This window comes from Cetorhinus maximus, chromosome 17 (assembly GCF_964194155.1).
Source record: "Cetorhinus maximus chromosome 17, sCetMax3.hap1.1, whole genome shotgun sequence".
Taxonomy (NCBI): domain Eukaryota; kingdom Metazoa; phylum Chordata; class Chondrichthyes; order Lamniformes; family Cetorhinidae; genus Cetorhinus; species Cetorhinus maximus.
The window spans coordinates 93,062,712-93,087,126 of NC_135895.1; the positions used below are offsets into that span (position 1 = coordinate 93,062,712).

Sequence of the window (24,415 nt, forward strand, 5' to 3'; positions counted from 1 at the left end):
AATGCTCTCGTAAACAAAGCCTTTAGGTTCCTTAGTAGGGACCTAGGGAATAGGAGCGGCCATAGGCCATTTGGCCCCTTGAGCCTGCTTCTCCATTGAATTAGATCAAGGCTGATCTTCCACCTCAACGCGGTTTTCCTGCACTATCACCATATCCCAAGGTCTTCAATGCATGGAAGTCTATCGATCTCTGTCTTGAACATACTCAATGACTGGGCCTCCAGCGCCCTCTGGGGTAGAGAATTCCAAAGATTCACCACCCTCTGAGTGAACAAAATCCTCATCTCAGTTCTAAGTGTTCTAATCCCTTTATTCTGAGTCTGTGCCCCTGGTTCTGGACCCCCCAGCCAGGGAAACAACCTGCATCTGCCCTGTCGAGCTCAGTGAGAATTTTGTATGTTTCAATTATATCACCTCTTTTTCTTTTGAACTCTGGAGAATATATGCCCAGTCTCCTCCATCGCTCCTCATAGGACAATCTCACCATCCCAGGAAGCAGTCTGGTGAACCTTTGTTGCACTCCCTCTATGGCATGTATATCCTTTCATAGATAAGGAGACCAAAACTGTATACAATGCTCCAGGTGTGATCTCACCACAGCGCGATACAATTGCAACAAGACATCTATCTCTAGCTCTGCACTCAAATCCTTTTGCAACAAAGACCAACATTTGTCTTCCTAATTGCTTGCTGCACCTGCATGTTAACTTTCAGTGACTCATAGACAAGGACACCCAGGTCCCTTTGTACATCAACACTTCCCAATCTCTCACCATTTAAGAATTACTCTGCATTTCTATTTTTCATACCAAAGTGGATAACTTCACATTTTTCCACATTATATTCCATCTGCCATGTCCTTGCCACTCACATAGCCCGTTGAAATCCCCCTGAAGCCTCTTTGTATCCTCCTCGCAACTCACATTCCCACCTAGCTTTGTGTCATCAACAAACTTGGAAATATTATACAACAACTCAGCAGGTCTGGCAGCATCTGTGGAGCAAGAAACAGAGTTAACATTTCGAGTCCATACGACTCTTCTTCAGAACTTCTCTTCGGCTCTGAAGAAGTCATACAGATTCAAAATGTTAACTCTGTTTCTCTTTCCACAGACGCTGTCAGACTTGCTGAGTTTTTCCAGCATTGTCTGTTTTTGTTTCAGATTTCCAGCATCTGCAGTATTTTGCTTTTATCTTGGAAATACTATATATGGTCCCTACATCCAAATCATTGATATAGATTGTGAACAGCTGGGGCCCAAGCACTGTTCCTTGCGGTACCCCATTGTCACAGCCTGCCACCCTGAGATTGAACCGTTTATTCCTGCTCTCTGTTTCCTGTCTGTTAGCCAACTCTCAATCCATGCCAGTATATTACCCCATTCCCATGTGCTCTAATTTTGTTTACTAACCTCATGTGTGGGACCTTATTGAAAGCCTTCTGAAAATCCAAATACACCGTATCCACTGGTTCTCCCTTATCTATTCTGCTACTTATATCCTTAAAAAACTACAGCAGTTTTATGAAACATGGTTTCCCTTTCATAAATTCTCGCTAACTCTGCCCAATCCTACCATTATTTTCTAAGTGTCCAGTTATCACATCCTTTATAATAGATTTTGGCATTTTCCCTACTACTGATGTCAGGCTAACAGGTCTGTAGTTCCCCATTTTCCCTCCCTCCTTTCTTAAATATTGGTTACATTTGTACATACGAGTGGGCCACTTTGACCCTCCAGCCTGCTCCGCCATTTAATAAGATCATGGCTGATCTGGTAGTAACCTTAAATTTACATCCTGCCTACCCCCGATAACCTGTCACCCCCTTGCTTACCAAGAATCTATCCACCTCTGCCTTAAAAATATTTAAAGACTCTGCTTCCGCCCCCTTTTCAGGAAGAGAGTTCCAAAGACTCTCAACCCTCTGAGTGAAAACATTTCACCTCATCTCCACTTTAAATGGGTGACCCCTTATTTTTAAACAGTGACCCCTAGTTCTAGATTCTCCCACAAGAGGAAACATCTTCTCCGCATCCACCCTGTCAAGTCCCCTCAGTATCATATATGTTTCAATCAAGTCACCTCTTACTCTTCTAAACCCCAGTAAAGACAAGCCTAGTCTGTCCAACCTTTCCTCATAATACAACCTGCCCATCCAGGTATTAGTCTGTAAACATTCTCTGAACTGCTTCCAATACATTTACATCCTTCCTTAAACAAAGTGACCATCACTGTGCACAGTACTTCAGACATGGTCTCACTAGTATTCTGTATTACTGAAGCATAACCTCCCTACCTTTGTATTCAATTCCCCTCGCAATAAATGATAACATTCTATTAGCTTTTCTAATTACTTCCTGTACCTGCATACTAGCCTTTTGTGATTCATACACTAGGGCACCCAGATCCCTCTGCATTTCAGAGCTCTGCAATCTCTCACCATTTAGATAATATGCCTCTTTTATTCTTCCTGCCAAAATGGACAATTTCACATTTTCCCTCATTATACTCCATTTGCCAGATCCTTGCCCACTCACTTGACCTATCTATATCTTTTTGTAATCTCCTAATGTCCTCTTCACAAATTAGTTTGCTACCTGGGTGTCATCAGCAAATTTGGCAACCATCTCATCTATCCCTTCCTCCAAGTCATTTATATAAATTGAAAACAGTTGAGGTCCCAGCACTGATCCCTGTGGCACACCACTCGTTACATCTTGCCAACCTGAAAAAGACCCATTTATGCTTACTCTCTGCTTCCTGTTTGCCAGCCAATCTTCTAGCAATGCCAATATATTACCCTCTATACCACGAGTTTTTATTTTCCGCAATAACTTTTAATGTGGCACTTTATCAAGTGCCTTCTGGAAATCTAAGTACAGTACATCCACCGCACATACTTCCTCAAAGTACTCCAATAAGTTGGTTAAACATGATTTCCCTTTCACAGAACCATGTTGACTCTGCCTGATGACCTTGAACATATTCAAGTGCCCTGCCATAGCTTCTTTAATAATAACATCTGTCATAGGGAAAATATTAGAAGCTAAGTTAACTGGCCTGTAGTTTCCGCTTTCTGTCTCCCTTCCTTTTTGAATAATGGGTCTGCATTTTACCTTTGGTGAGCACGTGCAATCGGCAGGCCCAGAAGCGGTCAGGCAACGGGCCCCCGACGGCAATTTCATGCTGGCTGGCCAATTAACGGCCAGCCAGTGTGAAACACGCGCTGAAAAGCTCAGTGCTACCTGGGGGGTGGGGAGGGGTGGGGGGTGGGGGGGGGGGGGGTAGCGGGGGGAAGGCGGGTGGTAACGTTTCCACGGCACAGGTGAGAGCTGCGAGAGAGCTCCCCGAAGGCAGACCTGAAAATGCTCAAATAAAGGTTTGAAAAGCTACAAAAAAATGTCCATGCATCACAATCAATCACTTGAAAATGTGGCTGATAAAAATGCTGTCCACATATTCATTTTTATTATATTTCATAACGGAAATATCATCCTGCCCTTGGATGAGGTTTGATGAAAAATGTAAAGGCTGCCTGGCCAACTTGCCCGTCAGCTGACTGCAAGGTTGGATGGGCCATGACAAATCAACAAAGAACAAAGAAAAGTACAGCACAGGAACAGGCCCTTCGGCCCTCCAAGTCTGCGCCGATCATATTGCCCGTCAACTAAAACATTTTGCACTTCCGGAGTCCGTATCCCTTTATTCCCATCCTATTCATGTATTTGTCAAGCTGCCTCTTAAACACTACTATCGTACCTGCTTCCACCACCTCCTCTGGCAGCAAATTCCAGACACTCACTACCCTCTGCATAAAAAACTTGCCCCGCACATCACCTTTATAGTTTTCTCTTCTCACCTTAAATCTATGTCCCCTAGTAATTGACTCTTCCACCCTGGGAAAAAGCTTCTGACTATCTACTCTGTCCATGCCACTCATAATTTTGTAAATTTCTATCAAGTCGCCACTCAATCTCCGTCGCTCTAGTGAGAGCAATCCGAGTTTCTCCAACCTCTCCTCATAGCTAATAACTTCCAGACCAGGCAGCATCCTGGTAAACTTCCTCTGCACCCTCTCCAATGCCTCCATATCCCTCTAGTAATGTGGTGACCAGAATTGCACGCAATATTCCAAGTGTGGCCTAACCAAGGTTCTATACAATCGAAGACAATTGTGCTGTTAATGGACTTAATTGCCCTCTTAATTGTCGGCGGGCGCGTGCTTCCAACTTTTGCACATGCCAGCAGAGCAAAATATCACAAGACTACGCGATGACGTTGGGACGCTCACCTGACGTCTTCTCACGCGATTTTACACCCAATCGGGTCGGATGCGCACCTACCTGCAGGACATAAAATTCAGCCCATGGAGTTACATTTGCTATCTTCTAATCTAATGGAATTGCAGAATCTAGGGAGTTTCAGAAAATTAAAATCCCCAATGCATCAACAATCTCACCAGCCATTTCTTTTAAGACCTTAGGATGAAGTCCATCAGGACCCGGGCACTTGTCAGCCCACAGTTCCAACAATTTACTCAGTACCACTTCTCTGGTGATCGTAATTTTCCTGAGTTCCTCCCTCCCTTCCATTTCCTGATTTAAAACAGCTTCTGGGATGTAAACAAACACGAGCTGCTGAAACCCAGGTATGAACTAGGGACCTTTAGATCTTCAGTCTAGTGCTCTGTCAACCAGGAATGGGAGCTATTCCTGCCACCACTCTTCAGGCTGCTCTAGTGTGTTCCCATGATGAGATTTTCAGCATCTAGTAGAGTTTAAAACTACCGTAGAATGCCCTTAAGAACCATCCAGGTATCTGAAGTGCAACTTTAACAGTTCAGTGGTGTGTTCAATGATTACTGGCATCTCAGTTTAACTGTGTTCAGCTGGCAAGAGAATCTGAGTGGAGATGAGGAGATTTTTTAATGCAGTCAGTTATTATGATTTGGAATACACTGCCTGAAAAGGTAATGAAAGCAGATTCATTAGTATATTTTGAAAGGAAATTGGATATATACTTGAAAAGTAATAGCTTACTGTATGAAAGAGCAGGGGAGTCAGATTAATTGGAAAGCTCCTTCAAAAGAGCCGGCACAGGAGCAATGGGTCAAATTGTCTCTCTCTGCACTGTATGATTCTGTGATTTTACTGCAGGATTGCTGTTTTCACCGTGCTAAATTCTCTAATCAATGGGATATGCTTTGCCCTTCATCCTTCTCAACACAGGGGTGACTCTCATACAGAGTGTGGCTTCTATGGTGTCAGTGTGCAGTATTGCGAATAACCCCTGCCTTAACATCATGCAGGTCAAAGCCACAATCTTTGGCAATGCACACTATGCATTCATTTTGAGACGGCCCACTATGACCTGCCGTTCAGCAACACCAACCGCCTAAAGGGCTGGATCACGGGGAATTGATATTTCTTTGAGACATGGCAGAGAAAGAAAAAAATCCGAAGAAGCCAGTTGTACACCCAATCCCACTCAGATCAGAGGAATCGAGAGGTGGCAGCGGCAGGAACGCAAAGGCCTCAAAACCATCAGAAACTTGCATTCATATAGCACCTGTGGCATAGTAAAAACCTCCCTAGTCCCTTCAGAGGAGCACTAACAGACAACTCTTAAAGCAGTAAAGCAAATTGCCACACTTGATCATTTTCATTCCTGAGATGCCAGTGTAGATGGGAATGTAAGAACTTGAAACACAAACAGATCAGCCATGATCTTATTGAATGGCGGAGCAGGCTCAAGGGGCCGAATGGCCTACTCCTGTTCCTATTTCATATGTTCATATTTAAAAAACTTTCCACCTGTAAATGACTTGGTTATAACACTCACGTCATTAATATAAAATAGATCCACAGTCATTCCGAGTTTCAGTTTATGTTACAAAACATGAGGAGCCATTTGGAAAAAACTATCGGAACTCAACAGATGGTGCAATTAATTTACTTTCTCATTAATCCGATTGTTTAAAAGAACTAAGCTTTTGAGACATGTATAATTTGGGATCAAATAGGAATTTAATTAGCATTATGCTATCAGTTACAGATTTGTTGAAGATTTTCTGGATCTATACCTACATCCAATAATTTGTTGCATCATGTTCCTGGTAAACTGTTCAGTTCATCCCATGGCTGTGGATTTCACTGGATAAACCACCAGTCAATTCCTCAGTGAAATCAAAGACGGTGAAAGAAAGCTACTAATTATAACAATCTGCATGTACCATAATTATACAAAGGAAAATGTCAGTTGTATTCCCCGCACAAACATCACCCATTGATTTACTTCAAAATAGAACCTAAACAGCTGCAGGCTTTAAATAATAGTATATCTGAACATTATCAGCTAAAAATCTTTTAGAACTGTCTCAACATTTCACATACAAGGAATTAGTATGTAGGCAAACACAAAGCCAATCTGCACATAGCAGCATCCCACAAACCGGAACAAGTAGAAGACTGAGGTAAAAAGTTGTTTTTTTTTTAGGTGGTTTAGTTGAGGGAGGAATGTTGGCCAAGACACCAGAAGGATTCTACTCCTTTTGAGAGACTTTCAGCATCCAGCTAAATTACCAGAAAGGGGGCGTGGATTTTATGGCCACCACCCCCCTAAACTGCTGCATTGGCAGGAGTGTGGAAAGGGCGCTCATAAGATGGAATGGGTGCCAAGCCCATCATCTCCCCCCCCCACCAACTTACCGCATAATACAGTGGGCGAGCAAGACAACAGCCAGCCCATCCACCCTTACACCAATTGAGGCCCTTAACTGGCCGATTAATGGCCAGTTAAGGGCCTGCTCCTGCCCCATCACAATTATATGTGCAGCTTGGGAAGGCAGAACGAAGGAGGTCAGCCTGTTACTTAACCACCTCAGGTGAAAAGGCAGGAGGGGGTGTTACCTCCTTTGTGACTGCGCCCACCCCCCGCCCCCACACCATCCCAACCCCGCACCCTCTCCTTAGGGTCCCTGAATCCCTGCCTGACCAAGAAGCCTAAACTTACCTTATAAGTCTGGTCGCCATGGATCTTCTCCTTGGTACGGCTTGTAGTCCTCGCAGCTGCTCCTATTGAGTTCTGGTGCTGCTGGGACTACTCAGCTGCCAGCCAATCAGAGTGGCTGGGAGGGCAGGGGGCGCCGGGGTGGTGGGAGCAATATGTCCCTGTAAAATTCAGCCCAGGGAGTGGATTTCCTCCAGTCCTACACTGGGGTATATTTTTAGATTATGAGCTCCAATCTTTTCAGGAGGGTTGCAATTGTTGCCATCTGAACCAAGTTGAGGATCTGTGGGATGTGTGTTTTATTTCTTCCTCTGGAATTAAGTATAACATTTTTTTTTAAAGAAATGTGTAAATCTTTATCATATAGTGTGTAAAAATTATTCTTACTTTCCCCGCCCTTCCTTCCACTCCTGAAATGTCAGCTGGAGCACAGATTCACAAGCACCCAGCAGTACCTCAGGCAAATGGCTATCCTCATCATCCTGGACAAAATGTTGCAATAGAAAAATCTAGTTCCCAGAGCATTTTCAAAAATGATTTCTAATTTTCCATTTCTTAAAACACCTCACCTGAATGCACTGCGTGTTGCAGCTCATGAATAAAAAGGACATGCAGTTTGTAAATTAGCAATTATTAACACCACAAGGAACATGTTGTTCATTAAAGTAAAGCACCCACAGCTGGCATGCTGCTTCTTGGCAAAATGTTCCTTAAATCAAAAACAACAGCTGAACCAGATGTAAAACCTGATTCATTCAAGGCACCGAGTCTTCAGGAACAAATTCCACAGGAATCAAAATACATCACATGAGAGGTAATCAATGCTATGATTAAAAACAATCAGAATCTGAATCTCTAACATTAATTGGCTGAGAAAAACTCCTGAGGAAAACCTTCTGACTAATTAGAGAAACAGGTAAACAGCACCAAGGGCAAATAACAGAGCCATGAGTTTCAGCAGCATTGACAAAGAAGCTTCTTGCTGATTCTTAGTGAGCACACGCGTTTTGGTCGGTTTGATGATGCGCTCCCACTGTGTGAGGATGGTCTCTCGAGCTTTTAGCCATTTTCCGGGCCCATTCAGTCGAAACTGGTACGGTGAACAGGGGCCAAAAAAGACCTGAAATGCCAACTGTGGATCACTGAAGAGGAGATGCTTCATGTTAGGCTTCACACCAATCTGCTCTGCTAATTCATCCATGTAGGGTATGTAATCAACTTCAATAGTGTGCCTTTGGGAGCTGACATACCTTATAGAGAGAAAGAGACACAAGGAGATACACGACTTAAAAAATATCTGACTTTGCCTTGACTATTCAAACCCTGGTTCCCTGCAGGCTACAACCTCATGGTGAGGGACTGTTCCAAGGTGCTGGCAGCCTTCAATGCAGTTTGCATTCTTGCTATGAATGTCAAGCAAGTTAACGGCTAATGTCACAGCCAAGCTCATCTGCTTTCCTCACTCAGTGTACACCCATTTTCCACCATGTGTCACTGGATAGTGAACATTTTCACTAGCTTTTCTTTCTACTGGCACTCTTTGAGATCAACAAACACACTACCACCCTGCAGTGTGCTTACCGGTGGTTGACTACTGTGGAAGCTCACTCACAAATCTCAAATGATATAGCCCTCAACATGAACAAGAAATAACCTTGGTCACAAACAGGAGCAAAATAGTGTAATTATAACTGTTTTTTTAAAAAAAAAAATATTGTTTCAAGGCAAGAACAATCAATATTTTCTCAGATCTTTGAAAAATATTACTTGAGGTCCCATGGCACTGCACATAGTGAGTCATGGTCTAGTGGTCTTCAGGTGAAGCCACGACAACAATGTGCATTTTAAAAAGCGTTCTAAATGTAGTAAAACATCTCAAGGTTATTTGAAGCGAGGGCACAGAAGTTAATTAGACTAGAGTATTTAGATACAAGTCAATTGCCATTTTAAAACCTTACACTCGCTCCTGATTTCAAATTATTACTAACATAACCTCAGGAGTGTACTTGTGGTAGGGCAGAAGGATTTGTTTTTTTCATTGTTTTTACAGGGAGGGAAAAGCACTTAAGCCAATGAATCACATTTCATTTTTATTTAAATATATTGTGATTTTTCATGATGCATCGGGGATTGAGTTTCGTAAATGTCCATTATTCCGTGAAAAGCAGGAAGGGTAAAGGAGTGGTCTTTTACCCCGTTACCCTTATTTTAAAGAAAATATTTTTATTCTTTTATCATCTTCAAAGCTGAATGAACACAGGCAAGATGTTACATGAGATGCGCAAATTGGGGATGGATACTGGAGTCCTACTAGTGAGGCAAACTATCAGAAGTGAACAGCAATGTACTGCACCCACCCACCTCCCCACCCCTTCCCCTACTTCCACACCCACAGTTCATTGCTAGCACCACCTGACTGCCCCACGTGTGGAACAGACACATGGGATAGATACCTTCAGTTTTGTCCCGGGCCAGTGGCTGGGTGCTTCCTACAGGTTCTGCGATGGCAGGCCCCTGCCTATTCACCCACTCCCTAACTGAAACAGATGCAATACATTGAAAATTGGCTCTGCACCCCCCAGCAGGTGATGCATTACATGACTTCCCATCTCTTTCCCTCACCTCGGAGTAGGTGAAACTCATGAATGAGTACACTCTTACCCTTTCGGCTTTTTTCTTATTCTTTCCTGCTCCTGTCTGCCTTAAATCAGTATCTCTGTATTTCTCCCCTCAGAGGACACTATTTGAGACTGATTTAATCGCTTTCTATTTGGGGAGACCAAGATGGCATGGAAGTGTGATGGGAGTGGGCATGGGGATGGATCAGAGGCAGGAGGCACATGAGTGACCTGCCTCTTGGGCAGGTTTCCATGTGGCATGTGAATTCCTGGGAGTTAGGGGTATCAGCAGCAAGGCCAGAGTGGGGCACATAGTGTTTGAGTGTTATGTGAGGACTTTTGATCGCCTTCTCAACACACTATTGTGTTGCTGGTGCTTTTCCTTTCTTATATATCTACCACTTCACTCACTGTTCCAGAACAGCTTCGTCCAATTCAGGTTTGTGGGGGGTCAGAGCCTATCCAGATAGGCACTGGGTACACTCAGGACACACACGTGCACACGTCGTTGGATGGTGGGTGGAAACTGGAGCAACAAGTGGAAACCCACACAGGCACAGGGAGAACGTGCAAACTCTACACAGACAGACACCCCAGGTCAGGATTGAACCCAGGTCCCTAGAGCTGTGAGGCTGCAGCGCTAACCACTACATCACCATGTCACCCAAATACCTACCAGATAACTTCAAATCCACAGAACTTTCCTGCACTGTCTCTACTAATGTCAAACTCCCTCTCTTTCCTCTCACATATAGGCATCCACTTCCTTTCCCTGGCCTGACTTCCTTTTGAACAGCCCTATATTCTGAGACATTTAATAGTGCACTGTTCAGCTGATGCAAGTTTTGAATCAATGCCAGACTGTTGATATATTTTCCCTCTGCATTCACACACTGGCAACTAACAGAAAATTTTGTTTTGCATAACTCTGCCAATGTGACACCCTAATCCACACAATACAACACATTTGATTATTAACTGCTCCATAGTATATGTCTGAGTTAAAATGCACCAATCAGATAAAAGCTGCCACTGACATTTCCAGATATTGCCTTTTCTTCATATTATGCTGTTCCAATGCCTTGTTATTGGGTTTATCTCAACATTTGGGCTTTAACAGTTCTTGTGTTACCACTCAAGAATTTGACGGGTCCTAGGTGCTAGGTTTCTCTTGTGATTTTATTCCCTCAGTGTTCTCATCCAATTCCACTGATGCTAATAAAAAAACTTGAGGGGAGAAATAGAGCTTTCAACAATATTTAGTAAAACGTAATGAAGAGAGTGAGTCGATATGGAATATCTTCACTACAGATGTATAAAATACATAGCCATAGAACTGAAAAGCAAAGAAGTGTTATTAACCTTGTATAGAACCTTGGTTATACCTCACTTAATGCAGCCTATCTCTGCATTATGAAAATGATATACAGATACTAGGGAAGAAAAAAGATACACAAGAATAATACCGGAACTGAGCATATGTACTTCTCAGGAATGGCTGACCAGACTGGGGCTCTTTTTCTAGAAAAGAGAAGGCTAAGGGGTGACCTGATAGAGATCTTTAAGAATATGACAGGGGTAGATGAGGGATTATGTTTCCACTTGTAGAAGAGTCCAAAACTGGAGGACATAAATATAAGAAATCCTATAGATAATTTAGGCGAGATGTTTTCACCCAAAGAATGGTTAGAATGTGGGACGCACCACCACAAGGGTTCGTTGAGACAAGCAGCACAGATACCTTTAAGGGAGAAGGGAATGGAAGGTAATACTATAGGGGTAGATAACGAAGGATAGGGGGAGCCTAGTTTGGAGCATAAACTCTGGCATAGACCTTTGGGCCAAATGGCCTGTTTCAGTGCTGCAAATTCTGTTTTCTATCTACTTTAATACCTTTTGGCTATTTTTTCTTTCTTCTCCAGTATCTCTGCCATCATGGCGCTAACAGAAGGCAGTTTAGCCAAACCTGGAAAATTAAATAAGAAAGTAAAAGAACATTATTCCACATAAGGTATCGGGTTTATCTCATCAATATTGTAGAAGTAAATGCAGTTACAACTTGTAGCAGCACAGTGCTGTCTTTGACAGAAACTAATATGTTTTAAGTTGCTGCTTGACCAGTGATTAAATCACCAGGGATTGATATAAAGGTAGGGATTAATCACGTGATAAAGGGCCTTCTTTGAATTCATTACATCAACTGTGAGGTTTTTTCTTAAATTAAGAAGCTAGAGTGAAGGGCCAAAGCCCTTGCTGCAGGACAAACCAGAGTTGGAAAAAGAAAGAAATTGAGGTAAATTGGAACATAGTGATTCAGTGGCAGTCTGATAATCCTAAGAAGTTAAGCCATTCTATCATTTGGAACAGCTCGGAAAGAATAAGTTAAAAGCAGATGCAATGACTGCTGGCAAAGTCTCTAGCAATCACATGTATTCCCCGCTCAGTTTCCCTCTAGAAACTACTAACTATTGACAGTCCTCTGGACCTTCAACCAGGAGGGTACTCTGCATGTATTATTCAAGACAAGTCAACACCAGTGAGCTACTTGGTAAGCCAACACGGTCAACTCAATATTGTTCTAATTCAGTATCCATACACAGTCCTTTCTGAGCTCACCATCAATTAGCAATCTAGAGCAGGAATTGTTGACTAATTATGTCCCTCCTAGTTTGGGACCATTTGCATCCCCCAATTGAGAAGGTAAAGAAATATACAACCAAAGAGGTTCAGCTTAATGCAGCACATGCTGCATGCTGGGGATTGAACCTGCGATCTTCTGGCCTGTGTAGCTCAGTATCCAACGGGGCATTTAAGGAGGTAAATCATCTTCACTTTGGCAACAAGATATCTAAATACTGATGTCACCTCAGAAATACACCTTGCTACACATTATATTGCTTTGCTCAGCTCTATGGAAATCACATATAAAAATGAAGGACAAAAAGTATTAAGCAATGCAAGCATCCTCATACCTTTAAAAACTCTTGTGGCCCAACGTGCTTGAAGTTCAGCTATTGGCATAATAGCTCCTAATGGCTGGATGAGGCCAATGATGGCCAGAGTTGGCTGCTCCAGCTGAGGTGGAAAGACATATTTGTGGAGAGTAGCATGGTTTTTGTTGACTTTAACAACAGACTCATCCAGAAATGGAAAACAGAAGGCGTATCCCGTTGCAAAAACAACAACATCGATATCTTCCACTGTGCTATCTTCAAAGATGGCAGCAGTTTCAGTAAATTGTTTCACATTAGGTTTCACAAGTACTGTTCCTGATAAGATGCGATTTGGTAAATCATCATTGACGGTTGGATGTTGGCTGCGAAAACTGCAATAGAGGTAACACCTCACAAATAACAACTGGAATACAGTGGTGTCATCAACATTTCAGAAATTACAGTCCAGGTGCACAAAATAACTTACCAAATACAGCACCCAGTGAATGTACAAATATTGCCAGCTAAGTGGAGGTCATGAGGGTGGAGGTTCCCTTCACATGATTTCCCCAGAGGGTGAAAACCCACGAAGCGTGAAGAGCACAGATTTAATGCTACCATTAGGAAGCACAGAAATTGGAAGAGGATAGATCTGAGACTGAGGTGGGCACTTAGAAGGAGTTTGAGGCAAGGTACTACATGATACACATTCTACACTCTTACTGATGATCAACACTGCCGATGTAACCATTTTACCAGAAAAACAAATTGAGTGGGGAAATAAAATCAGCTAAATCTGCTTTGGTGAGAGACAACTATTACAAGACTATTTTCTTAAAGTTCACTCCATGGTCTGTGTGAATTTACTTGACCTGAGCCAGAGTAACAGGGCTACAATTGGTGGCAGTGCCTCTGGGTTAGGGAAAAGGAAAGATTAGGACTCTTGTTCCTGATGGAAATATGCACATGTTTGTGTTGTGAAGATAGGACAGACTTTGGCTACAATGCAGCCATGATTCTAGGTACAAAAGGGCATTCAGGATCTATGGAACATTACTACAGGAAATAATTGATATTCTTGAGAAAATAGAGGGAAAACAGGTTAAGAAAATAAGTAGTTAAGAAGGTAATTGGGGAAACGACTGAAGGCTGGGAGACCATAAAAAGCAACATAAATTTGCCGTTAATTGCTAAAAGAAAAATCTGTCCCAAAAACAACGTACATTTATATAACCTCTTTTTAACACAGTAAAATGCCCAAAGCATTTCCTCTGAACATTATCAGATAAAATCTGACACCGAGTCATGTAAGGGAATATTGGCCTGGATTTTATATTAAGAATTACAGTAAGGCTATCAATGTTCACTTTTATTTTGGCATGACCCAGACACCAACTTCTGGTATCTGCATATGCACAGTCAGATGGGGAAATCAGGAGGTTGCTGCTCTTCCACAGCTTTTGCTACACCAGTACCTTGTGTTTTAATGCTTTTTTTATTAACATGAAGGGTATGCATTTGCGATACTTACCAACAAGATACACCACAAAAAGTTAGGACTAGTGCATTCAGGTGTAAGTGAACTTTAAATAATGTGACAAGTCTTAATAATTGCCAAACAGCTTCTCTGGCACTGAAAATTTACTTTTTCAAGTGTGGAGTCTCATTCCTTCAGATTGTAATTATTGAAGACTTAAAAAAATGTTTTTTTTTTTTTTGGTCTCTATCTCTCTCTCTTAATCCCATGTTTCTTTCTCCCTCTATTTCTCTTTCTGTACATGACTTTAGATTGAAATGAATATTCTAATTGACACTTCCTGGTTTCTACTCCGCATGTCTCAATGAGGATTCTTCAATCAGATTGGGTGAAGAGACACGCTCTTGAGATGTGCTGTTGCTGGCCCTGTTCACACACAGCACAAACCTCAGAAAGAGGGCACCATGCTGAAAATGATCTCTCAGAACTGCAAGTTACCACACAAAAGAGCATGGAAAGTCTGTGGGGAGTTGTAAGCGTATTGAAGAACAAGTGCCATTCCTTTGCCACTGACCACAAAATCTGGGCCATTAGGATAGGTCATCAGAAGCTTGGTCAAAGAGGTAGGTATTAAGGTGTGACTTAAAGGAGGAGAGAGACAGCTATGCCACATTGTTCAAATTTCCTAGAACAGAATGTTGCCGGGTACTACAAACCTGTGGCTAGGCTGAAGGCCATAGTTTTCATGACTGAATCGACTGTTGTGGGCCCTTTCAGTATACCAGGTAATAACAGATGAAGGCCAAAAGACATTAATGCGACGGTTAAACTGTACGTCTCCAGGTAATCCTCTGTAACCCACTCGGTTTACTATCCAGGCACCTCTTCTCGTACTCAGAAATACCTACAGGACATTTCAAGAACATAAGGACAGTGAGTTTTAAAATCTTCTCCATGTTCGTGCACAGGTAAACATTAATATTGTATCTTATTTTCTACAAAGGAGAACCAGATATGTACCACTGATTCTGGTGGGATTCTGGGGGAAAGAAAAAACAAGCTCACTAGATTTCCCACTTTTTATCATTCTCCAGTATTGGAAAGGATATAAACATCAGGAGGGGACATCATGGCTGAAATGTCATGGGCACCTCTTAATTGGCCCATGAACCACCTATCATTTTCCTGTCAAATAGGTTTCAACCTTATTGCTCTTTAGTCATTCTGTTCAGTCTCTTAGACTGACTCTTTAGTCAGTTATTGCTCTTTAAAAGTCCCAGACCAGTTTGCCATAATTCAATTAACAAACCTCCTTTTTAAAATCATGATTTATAATCAGTTCCGGCATCCTTCCATCTACGGATGATGATGGACATGCAGCAAACAATCCATTTCAGATGGGGTGTCTTCAAATGACGTTGCTTTGCTGATGGCTGAAGAGATCAATTCTTGAGCGACAGATTCTACCAAAAGTGCTGTACATGGAGCTTCCAAGCGTCATTGAGAGTTGTTGTTTTCAGCATTGGCTTTAGTTGCCAAGCCACTGTAGCCACCTGTCATCATGGGGGTGCATACCAGCCCACAGGAAGTGTCGACGTTTTCCTCTGTCATCAACTAGTGACGCCCATGTGCGATAATTGACGTCTAGGGCCTTCATGTCATGTTTGTGAGCATCCTTGAAGCCGAGCCTTGGGCATCTTACTGGACGCCTGGCTCTGGCTACCTCACCATAAGGAAAGTCTTTGGTGTGCGACCATCTTCCATGCTGTGGACATGCCCGAGCAAACAAAGTAATGGTCCAATGATGCAATAACCGCGTTAAAATTTGAAATTAAGGGTTTTATTAGGATAGATGTGCGAGAAGATGTTTCCCCTTGTGGGGGTCTTAAACTATGGGCCATAAATGTAAGATGATTCAACAGGAGTTCCGGAGAAATTTCTTTATTCAGGCAGTGAAATATGGAACTTGCTACCATCGTCAGTAGTAGAGGTGAATAGCAGAGATGCATTTAAGGGATAACTAGATCTCCATATGAGGGAGAAAGGAACATAAATGATATACTGATAGGGTTAGATGAAAAGGGGATCAATGGAAGCTTGTGTGGAGCATAAACACCCTTATGCCTACTGGGCTCAAATGGCCAGTTTGTGCTGTAAATTTGATGTTTTTCTATGCAATTGTTGTACATGCATTAGCAGTATTTCAGAATGCCGGAACAAAAGGTGGGCATTAGATAGCTGATCATAGTAATGAGTGTAACCCAAATTAAAACAGGAAATACTGTACTAGAAATGTGCATCAAGTCAACTAGGACATGAAACAGACCTGCAACAACAACTTCTTTTTATATAGTGCATTTCATGTAATAAGCGTGCCAAGGTTTTTCGTAGGAGCAAAGAAAATTTGACACTGAGCTACGATAAGTGAAAATGCAGCAGATAACCAAAAGCTTGATCAAAGAGGTAGGTTTTAAGGGGTTTCTAAATGGAGATGAGAGAGGCAGAGAGGGTTAAGGAGGGAATCCTAGAGCTCGGGGCCTTGGCAGTTGAAGGAACTGCCACCAATAGTGGAGCAGTTAAAATCAGGGATTCTCAATATGCCAGAATTAGAAGAGTCAAAATATCTTGGAGAGTTTGGAGCTGGGGGAGATTACAGAGATATGGAGGGGGAAGAAATTTAGAAACAAGGATGAGAACTGTAAAATCAAGACACTGCTTAGCTGGGAGCCAATGTAAGTAAGCGAGCATGCAGCTGAACAGGACATGGTGTGAGTTAGGACATGGGCAGCAGAATTTTGGATGATCTCAAGTCTTCTAAAGAGCGGAACGTGGAAGGTTGGCCAAAAGTGCATTGAAATAGTCGAGTCTAGAGATTACAAATGCATGGCGACGATTTCAGAAGCAGATGGACTGAGGCAAGGGGTGAAGTCAGATGATGTTATGGAGGTGAAAATAGGCCATCTTGATGATGGTGTGGGTACGTGGTTGGAAGCTCAACACGGCGTTAAACATGGCTCCAGTATGCTTCAGCCTGAGAGAGGGATGGAGTCACTGGCTGGAGAATGGAGTTTGTGGCAAGTCTGATGACAATGCCTTCAGCCCTACCAATATTTAATTGAAGGAAATTTCTGCTTATCCAGTCCTGGATGTTATTCAAGCAGTCTGACAATTTAGAGACAGTGAAGAAGTAGTAATTAGGTAGAGGTGGGTGTTGGCAATGCACATGTGGAAACTGATGTTGTGCCTTTGGATGACATTCCCAAGGTGTAGCACGTGGATGAGAAAAAGGAGGGGACCAAGGATAGACCTTTGTGGAGAGTTATCAATGTCTGAGCGTGAAGAGAAGCAATTGCAGGAATTTTTCTGGCTATGGTTAGATAGATAAAAATGGAACCAGGCAAATGCAGTTCCACAAAGCTGGTGAACCGTGGAGATGTTTTGGAGGAGGATGATGTGGTCAATCATGTCAAAGGCTGCAGACAGGTCGAGATGGGTGAGGATGGAAAGTTTACCTTTGTCACAAACACATAGGATGTTACTTGTGACTTTAATAAGAGCCATTTTGGTGCAATGGAAAGGGAAAACCTGATTGGAGGGATTCAAACATGGAACACCAGGAAAGATGGGCACTGATTTGGGAGCCTCATAGGCTTTGTAGAGGAAGGTGAAATTGGAGATGAGATGGTAGTTTGCTAGGATGGAGGGTCAGAAATACTGTGGTGAATGGAGGGTCAAAGTCTATGCAATTTGGGTTTTGAAAGTGCAGTTGTAAGTGAATTGAGAGTTTTTCACAAACGGTGAACACAGAGAGATGTAGAAACTGGGTCACAAACTGTCTCTTTCTTCTAATCTGCTTATTTCTGTCATTTTCTGCCTTTATTTCAGGTTTTTAGCATTTGCAGCTTTTCTTTTTAATCTCTAAACCTGGCCAATTCATACTAATCCTTACTTTCCTGAATCTGGATAAATGGTGGATGCCTCATTGCATCCTGTGAATTTAAGATAATGACAACACAAACCAAGCGACCATTCTAGTTATTACTTTCTTTCTACATTTAACTACAGAGATTTAGCTTCCAATAGTTTCCTCGGAATACATATTTTCCATTCCCATACACAATAGTTAGATCACATCTTGAGTACTGTGTAGAGTTCTAAACGCCACACCCTTGGCAATTATCTACTTGTCTTGGAAAGAGTGCAGTGCTGATTCCACAAAATGTTACCAGGACTCCAAGCAACGTTCCTTCTAATTTCCCCTTGCTATGTGCGGCTCATTTGTTGTACTGCACAGTCTCTTTAAGATTGCCCTGTAGCGGTGCAGCGCGCATCTTCAAAGGACCACTGCTTGATCACAGCCATGCACCCATGCAGTTCAGAGAAAACATTGGTTCCAAGGGTTAAATTGTGAAAGAGATCACATAAATTAGCCTAGTGATTTGGTTGAGGTAGTTGGGATTTTGAAAGGAATTGATGGGGCGGAGAGAGAGAATTTTTTCTGCTGGTGAAAGTCTAGGACAAGACGACATAATCCTAAAATTAGAGTCAGTCCATTCAGCTGTGATGTTAGGAGACATTTCTCCTACAGAGAGTGGCAGAAGTGGGTGGTAGAACTCTCTCTCTCTCTCTCAAAAAAAATTAGATGCGAGCTCCATTAGGAATTTAAAATTGGAGATAGATATATTTTTGCTAGATAAGGGTTATAAAAGGATAAAGAGACAAGGTAGGTGATGGAGTTAAGAAGAAAACAGCAGCTATGATCTTATTGAATGGTGGACAGGCTTGAGGCGCTGAATGGTCCACCCCAAGTGAGTTCTACCACCCACTTCTGCCACTCTCTGCAGAAGAAATGCCTCCTAACATCACTGCTGAATGGACTGACTCTAATTTTAGGACTATGTCATCTTGTTCCTATGTAATTATCCACTGTTATTTGTTGTCACATTCTGGACATCATTGTTTACTATGCAGCTCTGTGCCATGTGTCAAGAAGTGGGGTAGAGAAGTGCTGTCAAAGAAGGTTATAACAGATCAGGTTTGGAATAGCACCAGGTGACAGACAGATAAAGTTTCAGCGAAAGCTAGTCGATTCTTTTACAGGCAGTAACCATGTTCAACAATTCTGAAAGGCGAGATACTTTATTATGAGTTGATCCTTACCTGTTTAGCATGTCGACTGATTTCAACTGCAAGGTCACCCCCGGAGTTTCCAATTCCAATTATTACCACTCTCTTTCCTTCAAACATCAGGGGTCCTTTATATTCCTTACTGTGCATGTATTGACCCTTGAACTTTTCTATGCCTAGTTAAAAATGAGAGAGCGAGAAAGCCAAAGGAATGTTACTTGTTCAATATATAATTCTGTCTGGTAATAAAAATCTTGATATAAACAGACTAAAAGAATTTGTGCATTTGTGTTTGTGTCTGTGCAGGAAATAGTCATAATCAATTTCAGCACAGGAGGAAGCTATTTGCCTCATCATGTCTGCAGATACTAGCTTCTCTATCAATCCAATTCAAATACCTTATTCTTTTCCTATTCCCCTTAATATTTTTGCTCTTTATTTCACTCCTGCTCATGTGCCGTGATTGATCAGCTTCTGTCTACCTGTGGTAGACTTATCCTGGTGACACATCAGCCTTAAATCCCATCAGCCTTAAAGGTGCTTTTAGTAGTTTCCTTTTCAACATGAATTCATGCTACCCCAACATCCTCCTCCAGTCTTTGTCTTTCTCCTTCATTTACTTCTCAAAAAGCAGATGCAAAATCTGGTACATATCTCTTGACATTCTGTATTTTCTACAATGCAATTCCATCACTTTTTAAAGCTATCCCCTCTGCTTTCTATTTATCTTTTTTTATGTACTGTCCATTTATCCTTCTAGTCTCCCTGATTTGCTTCTCTTCCCTGCTTTTTTGTATTTTTCCTAGTTTTCTTCTGTATTATGAACTTTATTAAGGAGGAATATCCTAAAAATAGACCTCATTTTTGATCTGCTGGCCTAGATTTTGCAATATTAATGATGGTGAAGTTACTACTCTGAAAATAGCAGCAACTTCTGGACTCCGCACATGTGCAGTTGCATGTTGTAATCCAGAAGTTGCTGTCCAGAATCTTATCAATTAGAAATCATCGAGCTGATGAAAACTTCTACTCTTTTATGCTTTTAGTCTCACTGTAAAAACCTTTGAAGAAGTTATACCTTGTTGAATGATACGTAACTGAATTTTTAAACAGCATACTATGCTCATAATTACTGCTAAACAGCCTCACTGGTCTTGAAAGAGTACGTTTATATGTTCTATATCATGTGTCCCCATGAAATTCCACATTTAAATAAAACATAAAGTTTGTTTAGGAGATTTTAGCTTCTACCCTATGTCCATGTGCATGTCCTAATCATTTATTTCACTATCTGTAAAATTTAAAACTCAAAAGTGAATCTTTTTACTGCTATTCCCTTCCTGCTTTGATGTGAGAATACTTTACCGTGATTGGCTGCTTAACTTGCTCGATGAGATCATTGTTGCTCGCTGCCTGGAGATCTCCATGACTTGGCGCCGGGTTCAAACTGAGGCCAGGAAAGGTGATAGCGTGCTAGGAGATCGCTAGATCATTGTGGGCAAATATCTCAGGACAGTGACGAGTGCTATTGCTTCACCGCTGACTGCAAAATTCAGACTACCAGTGGGTGAAGACAATGTTAAGAGAAGATTTGATGGAGACGTTCAAATCATAAGTTGTATAGGCAGAATAGATAGGGAGAAACTGTTCCAATTGGCGGAGGACACTGTTTAAAGATGATTGGCAGATGAGGAAAAACGTTTTTATGCAGTGAGTGTTTAAGATCTGGAATGCACTGCCCCACCCCCACCAAGTTGGTGCAGGCTGAGCTTTCAGAGGGGAATTGGATAAGCACCTGAAGAGACAAAATTTATAGAGTTACGGGGAGAGGGAGGGGGAATGAGACTAGCTGAGTTGCTCTTGCAGATATGATGGGCTGAATGGCCTCCTGTGCAGTAACCATTCTCTGATTCTACCTTTATATTAATCTATGACACTGTCTGCAAAACCAATTTTAAAACTGGACAGCTGGTTGAAAAGTCCACCCTAACGTTCTATTACCTTCAGGTCCCCGTTCTTTATCCAGAGACAAGTCTGGCCCTACACTGTTCTTCAATGAATGTTTCAACAATGTACCGCTTTTAATTCCAATCCAATTATTTTGAATTGTTCATTAATACAAATGGAAGGTGCAGTAAAAAATGCCTCCCACTGAAAATTTGTTGCTTACTTCAAAATCACAGAATCAGAATCTTTACAGTGTAGAAGGAGGCCATTCGGCCCATCGAGTCTGCACTGGCTCGCTGAAAGAGCATTCTACCTAATTCCATTCCCCTAACTTATCCCTGTAACCTTGCACATTCTCTTTTCAGATAGCAATCCAATTCCCTTTTGAATACCTCAATCGAACCTGCCTCCACCACCCTCTCTGGAAGTTCATTCCAGACTCCAACCACCCTTTGGGTAAAAAAATTTTTCCTCACATCATTTCCACTCCTTTTGCCCATTATTTTGAATCTGTGCCCTCTAGTTCTTGATGCTCTCTTGAGTGGGAACAGTATCTCACTATTTATCCTGTCTATACCCCTCAGGATCATGAATACCCCTACCACTATCACTGCCTGCGAAATAACGGATTGCAAGAACATAGCTACAACTTTATTCACAGTCAAAAACCAATAAGAAATTATGAAGTTTTTATATATGGAATAATATACTCTCTATATATTCTGAATAAGGCAGATCCCTCCGCTTGCTAAGGCTATAACAAACCTGGAGAAGAGTCAAATACTTAGGTCTGAATTTTTAGGCCTGCGGAGGTCGGGAATGGAAATGGATGGGGCCCAAATATACCCTCGTTGGCTGGTGTGCAGGATTCCTATCCCCATGCCCAGCGCCAGACATTTTTGCCAAGGTGTGTTTGGGCTGGCAGGGTTACCCACCCCTCCATGAGTGGATAGCCAATCTGCCTATTAAAAGCCTTTGTTAACCAGAGTTAAAGGAGGTTGACTGAAGCATTCAATTAAATCTTAATTTAAACCTTAAACCACCTTAAACCAGCTTATATTTCACCCCTCTCCTATTTTTACTTAGTTCTGTTGAAGGGTCATGAGGACTCGAAACATCAACTTTGTTCTTCTCCGCCGATGCTGCCAGACCTGCTGAGTTTTTCCAGGTATTTCTGTTTTTGTGAAGCAGTTCAATTGTCTAGAGGTGGGCACCCAGCAGCAGGCCAGCAGGGGGGCTAGTGCTCCAGGCAGACTAATAGGCCCTCTCTGCCTGCCTGGGTGTGAGTTCAACCAAAGGCTGTCCTATAGGGGGATTCTACCCCCAACCTGCCAAATCCTGCCCCTCCCCCAGTGGTGGCCTGGCTGCTTTTTAAGACTTCAAATAGAAAACAAAAAAAATTTAATGAGAGGACATCTTCATGTTAAAGTTACCTACCAACTTACTGCAGCCTGCTGCAGCTCTCAAGCTGGAAGGTTTCAGATTGGCCCTGCAATTTCAAGAGCCCACCCTCCACCCTTATTTGGACAGGGAATCCAGCTGCATACTAATATGGGTGGGCGGGTGGGGGCAGTGTGGCACCAGGGGAGATGGTGGCATAGTGGCAATGTCACTAGACTAGCAATCCCGAGGCCTAGGTTAATACTCGGGGAACATGGGTTCAAATCCCACTACTACAGCTGAGGAATTTAAATTCAATTAATAAATCTGGAATTAAAAACCAGTGTCAGTAATGGTCACCACGAAACTATCATCGAGTTTCGTAAAAACCCATCTGGTTCACTAATGTTCTTTAGGGAAGGAAATCTGCCATCCTTACCTGGTCTGGCCTGCATGTGACTCCAGGTCTACAGCAATGTGGTTGACTTTTAATTGCCCTCTGAAATGGCTTAGCAAGCCACTCAGTGACACCCACATCCCATGAAAGATTAAATTTTAAAAATTGGCTGTTTCCCGTGGGGGTAGGAAACAGGAATTGGAAATTGGAAGGGAAAATCCAGCCCTTAATGTCAGTCACAGAATCACAGAATTGTTACAGCACAGAAGGAGGCCATTCTGCCCATCATGTCTGCACCAGCTTTCCAAATGAGCATTATGCCATAGTGCCGTTCTCCTGCCTTTTCTGTACCCATGCATCTTGTTCAACTCTATTGTTCTTCCAGCATCGCTCAACACCTTTTTAAATAATCACCTAATGCTCTCTTGAATGCCTCAATTGAACTTGCCTCCACACTTTCAGGCAGTGCATTCCAGACTCGAACCCCTTGCTGTGTGAAAAAGTTTTTTCTCACATCACATTTGCTTCTTTTGCAAATCACTTTAAAACTGTGCCCTCTCGTTCTTGATCCTTTTACGAGCAGGAATAGTTTCTCCCTACCTACTCTATCCAGCTCCCTCATGATTTTGAACACCTCTATCAAATCTCCTCTAAGCCTTCTCTCCAAGGAGAGCAGTCCCAACCTCTCCAATCTATCTTCATAATTGAAGTTTCTCATCCCTGGAATCATTCTTATAAACCTATTCTGTACTCTCTCCAATTCCCATAGTTTAGTGCCCAGAACTGTACACACTACTCCAGCTGAGGTCTAACTAGTGTCATATATAAGCTCAGCACAACCTCCCTGCTCTTGTACTCTCTCCTCCTATTAATAAAGCCCAGGATACTGTATGCTTTATTGACTGCTCTCTCCACCTGTCCTGCCACCTTTAATGATCCGAGCACATATACACCCAGGTCCCTCTGCTCCTGTACTCTCTAAAGAATTGTACCCCCTATTTTACATTGTCTCTCCATGTGCTTCCTACCAAAATGCTTCACACTTTTCGCATTGGACTTCATCTGGCACCTATCTGCCCACTCCACCAACTTGTCTCTGTCCTTTTGAAATTCTATACTGTTCTTCTCAGTTTACAATGCTTCCAAGTTGTGTATCGTCCTCAAACTTTGAAACAGTCCCCTGCACACCAAAATCTAGATCATTAATATATATCAATCGTGACTCAGTGGTAGCAATTTGCTTCTGCCAGAATATTGAGAGTTCAATTCCCACTCTCAGGACTTGAGCTCAAAAGTCTAGGCTGACACACCAGTGTAATACTGAGGGAGTTCTGCACTGCTGGAGTTGTCATCTGTCAGATGAGACATTAAGCTGAGGACAGTCTGTTCTCTCAGGTGGATGTAAAAGATCCCAAGGCACTTTTTTGAATGGCAGCAGGGGATTCCTGTCCAATATCTACATAGGCCATTCAGCCCAACAAGTCCATACAAGCATTACGCTCCACTTGAGTCTCCTCTCAGCCTTCC

General features: G+C 42.3%; 1 protein-coding gene across 3 annotated transcripts in view; it reads right to left on the reverse strand.

The window, feature by feature from the left end:
- Positions 1 to 6,005: 6,005 nt before the first annotated feature.
- The window catches only part of LOC144692582 (flavin-containing monooxygenase 5-like), a 406,487-nt gene continuing 388,077 nt past the window's right edge, over positions 6,006 to 24,415 (reverse strand). For 2 of the 3 annotated variants that reach the window (XM_078561590.1, XM_078561591.1), the window contains 5 exons: positions 19,198 to 19,340; positions 14,754 to 14,941; positions 12,600 to 12,952; positions 11,521 to 11,593; positions 6,006 to 8,259 (listed from right to left, as the gene is read on the reverse strand). In XM_078561590.1, the coding sequence (XP_078417716.1) occupies positions 7,914 to 8,259; positions 11,521 to 11,593; positions 12,600 to 12,952; positions 14,754 to 14,941; positions 19,198 to 19,340 (1,103 nt within the window). In that variant the 3' untranslated portion in view covers positions 6,006 to 7,913. The remainder of the gene's footprint in view (positions 8,260 to 11,520; positions 11,594 to 12,599; positions 12,953 to 14,753; positions 14,942 to 19,197; positions 19,341 to 24,415) is intronic. The other variant, XM_078561592.1, reaches the window with a different exon arrangement.